This window comes from Nicotiana attenuata, chromosome 1 (assembly GCF_001879085.1).
Source record: "Nicotiana attenuata strain UT chromosome 1, NIATTr2, whole genome shotgun sequence".
Classification (NCBI taxonomy): Eukaryota; Viridiplantae; Streptophyta; class Magnoliopsida; order Solanales; family Solanaceae; genus Nicotiana; species Nicotiana attenuata.
The window spans coordinates 109,778,586-109,782,850 of NC_031989.1; the positions used below are offsets into that span (position 1 = coordinate 109,778,586).

A 4,265-nucleotide genomic window follows, 5' to 3' on the forward strand; every position below is an offset into this window, starting at 1 on the left:
TTTACGACTTTCAAACTTTGTATTTTCTCCTCCCCAATTGTTAGGGTTACTGTTTCATTGCCTCCTCGAGGATTAGGAGGTTCAATTGGTGGATTCGTCACTTGTTTGCCAACTGCCTTATTTCCTCGCTGAATTTGAGCTAGTGATTTCGCTGCCATTATTGCCTTCTGAGATGCTACACGAGCTCTCCTCCCCATTGGAAGTGCATGTTAGTAACCTACGCCGAGGGAGAAACGAGCCATGCCTCAGAAGCTCGTTGGAAGCACATATTTTGGTGGTCTTTGACAATGTTGTAATCTAAATTGGTGGAGTGAAATGTGAGTTTAAATTATATACACCAGTAAGTGTAAAAAAAAGAAAGAAAAAAAAGTACACTATTAGATTATTTTAACCTTTTGTTGTGGGTGACGTATTTTATTTTCAAGATTACAAATCTCACATTTTAAGGAGGCTTATCTGTAAATACCATTAGCGTGACTTGTTAATGTTTGAAAGTATTTATACTAACAGCGCATATAACTTAAACTCATGAAATATATACTAAACAAAGTTTCGAGCAACTTAACCATGAATACATACTTACCTAAGGACTGACAATGCAAGACTGCAAAAACAAGTAATCAAATGAAAATAGAAAGACATAACAAAATGCATTATAAATGGTGTTAGAAATTAGACTGGTAGGTAAGTCATGCAAATCTATATAGAGATTAGTTTAAACCTGCTATTCTTCATGTAACAGGAACACTTATAGAGACAAGATTTATCAAGGAGTTCTCCAATAACATAATCATTACAATTATTCAACAAATTGATTGGATTTTTGGTTTGCTTTCTAAAATGATAATGGCATTTAAATTGATAGCCATATTGTTACTGGTAATAACTCTTGCCTTATTTGCCAGGGGAGGAAATGTTTTTGCAGTTAAAAGCATTCAGGTATGGGTAATATTTTTATGTACATTATATATATAATTTTTTAAAAACATTTCCCAGTTTCTTCTGAAACCTACTTTCTTTATTACCAAAAGAAGGAAGAATGGAATTTTCTCTGGCTATGTTGTTCGGACTTTTCAAAAACTGTTGCATCCATATCGGATCCTTAAAAAAATACATTGCTTTTGAAGCACTCGACAATATTTTTAAAAAGTCCGAACAACATAGTCCTCTGTAGTGCCGTTTCCTTTTCGCTTTCACCAAGCTAGTTCACTTGACTTGCTCAGTATCAAAGTATTACTATATAGTGGTATTATAATTTTTTCCTTTCTCTAATTTATATTTTCTTATTGAATATAATAGTTTATCTATACAATGAGTGTTACTTGATTTTTTTTTTCTTTTCTTTTGACTTTTTTGTTAGAGTGAAGATGGAGATGTCATTGACTGCATTGACATTTTCAAGCAGCCAGCTTTGTCGCATCCTGCTTTGAAGAACCACAAAATCCAGGTTTGTTCAATTAATCAGCTGACATTAACAATTATATGAATAGTTTATTAATACAATTATAAATATTAAAGTATAAAAGTATTTTTATATTATCAGGTCGCTTAAACGATAACTTAACTAATCATTCATAAAATGCAGAGATAGTAACTTGAAAAATAAGGAAGATTAGTTATTTATTTATTACACCATGTTAAAGTACACAGATTATATATACTTCCCGTATTCCACTTTATATGATACTATTTTTCTTTTAATGTGCTCCAAAAAAAGTTACACTTTTTATATTTGAAAAAGAATAATTTTGAACTTCTCATTCTATTGTTAGTGACATGATTATGGCTATATAAATATACGTGGCATGTTTAAGATCATAAAAAAAGGGCAACCCGATGCAGAAAGTATCCGGCGTTCATACAGGATCTGGGGAAGTGCCGCACCTCAAGTGGGTGTAATGTAGGCAGCTTACCCTGATGCAAGCATCCAGGGCGAAGCTATATATCTTAAAAGATGGTCAATTGGCCATCCTTCGTCGAAAAATTACACTGTCTATAGAGGTAAAATATTAGGTTTTAGAGGTATATAACATATATTGAAAACTCTTTTTCGGGGAATTTTTTTACTTCTTTCCAGTTTGAACACCCTTAGGAAAATTCCTAGGCTTCACTACTGCAAGCATCAATCGTTGATTTTACTGTATATTTAAGACCACAAATTTCAAAAAAAAAATTATTTTCTTAAACCTATGCCGAATCAAACAACTTCACATAAAATTAAACGGAGGATATTAGTTATATCATTATAGAAAAAGATACATATATTTCATTCATAAAGCTGCAGATTAAAACCATTTTGCTTCATTAATCAGATGACACCAAGTGATAATCCAGTGATGGAGAATTCCCTCACAACAAAAGCTACAAAAACAGACCAAAAATCCTACAATTTTGTCACAACACAAATATGGCAGAAAAGTGGAAATTGTCCAAAAGGGACAATTCCCATTCGAAGAAAACAGCAGAAGGATCAATTCAAGAAGCCTAGCTTTTTTCATAGAGATAATGGATTGAAGAGCAAGAAGGATATTTACCTTTCACAGATGAACCACTCGGTGAGTAATCTTTTTACTAATACAGTTTAATATGTGACAGCGGGTTAGTTATTATTTTTATCAGATTACTAATTATGCTTAGGAGTGTTCATGGTTCGGTTTGGATCGGTTTTTCCCTAAAAAGAAATCAAACCAAGTCGGTTTTTCAAATATTAGAACCAAACCAAACCAATTAAGTCGGTTTTTTCTCGATTCGGTTTATGTCGGGTTTTGCGATTTTTCGGTTTTTTCTTAAATATAAGACATACACTACCAAACACATATTCCGGCGACCACATTTTCAACGTTACACTATCAAATAATTGCCCTTTGAGAAATCTATTATTTACCAAGATATATTGATGATAGTTCAATCAAATAGTGATGAATAATTTAAGGACTCAATTAAAAATATATTATTTTTAACACGAAATGGATTCTTACGCTTAACAAAAGAAAACTACCAATCAAACAAGAATATAAAGGTAAAGAACTATACTAAAAGTGCAAACTATTAACATTTACCATAAAAATTTTGAAACTTTGTATAAAAATATACATATATATATAGGTGTAATAATAAATTTGAAATAGCTACTCCTATAGTCGGTTTGGTTCGGGTTTTTTCGGTTTTTTTCTGATTAAAACCAAAGCCAAACCAAATTTGATCGGTTTTTAAAATTCAAAACCAAAACCAAACCAAACCAAACTAAAAAGTATCGATTTTTTTGGTCGGTTTGGTTTGGTTTTCGGGTTGGTTCAATTTATCGGTTTTTTATGAACACCCCTAATTATGCTTATTATATATATTTACTTGTAATTACATTTTTACATAAAAGGGGTAAAAGTGAACCTCTATTGTACGAAAGTTATTTAATTTTATCCATCGTTATACTTAACCCTTCGTACCATTGTCGTTAGCAAACCTGACCTTAATGGAGTTCAAAACTAAAGTATAATAGAGAATAGTTCTAACCACAGTCAAAAGTAAAGGGTAAATAGGATTTTTTTAAAAAAAATATTTTAACATACGAAATCCACTCAATTTACGCTAGAACTCCCTTAAGTTGTCAAGTGCAATATTTTGCTATTACTATGAAGTATGAACAACCCTACCACTAAAGGATGTGGTGCAGTGGATGCGACTGTTTTTTCCTTAACCACAGGTCTCGAGTTCGCGCCCTGGATATAAAAAAATTCTTGGTAGGGAGCGCTTCCTTCCGAAATGGGGCCTTACGCGGCGTGAATCCGGATATAGTCGGGCTCCAATGCGGGTACCGGACACCGGGTGGGAAACCAAAAAAAAAAAAAGTATGAACAACGCCAAAATACAAAAAAATTAGGGTAAACCATTGATATATATATATATATATATATAGTAAAAGAGTAAATTTGAATATTTTTCCTACATTATAAGTGATGGAGTTATAAGCAAACCTTGACGTTAACGGAGTTCAAAATCTGAAGTATAACAGAGAATAGTTCTAAACTATAGTCAAAAGTAAAAGGGTAAATAGAACTTTTTAAAAATATTTTGACACGCGAAATAATGTCGTGCATTTCACGTGCTTGGTTCGATCTCCTAACCTAATGTAATGAACGATAAGATGAAAAATTCCACTCAACTTATGCTAGATAGAACTCCGTTAAATTGTCAAGGGCAATATTTTACTAACGATAACAGTATGAACAACGTCAAAGTACAACAAATTAAGGGTAAAACATCAATAT

General features: G+C 32.2%; 1 protein-coding gene across 1 annotated transcript in view; it reads left to right on the forward strand.

The window, feature by feature from the left end:
- The window catches only part of LOC109239563, a 7,074-nt gene continuing 3,468 nt past the window's right edge, over nt 660-4,265 (forward strand). The window contains exons 1-4 of the mRNA XM_019406144.1: nt 660-684; nt 743-939; nt 1,361-1,447; nt 2,313-2,555. Coding sequence (XP_019261689.1) covers nt 660-684; nt 743-939; nt 1,361-1,447; nt 2,313-2,555 — 552 coding nt within the window. The remainder of the gene's footprint in view (nt 685-742; nt 940-1,360; nt 1,448-2,312; nt 2,556-4,265) is intronic.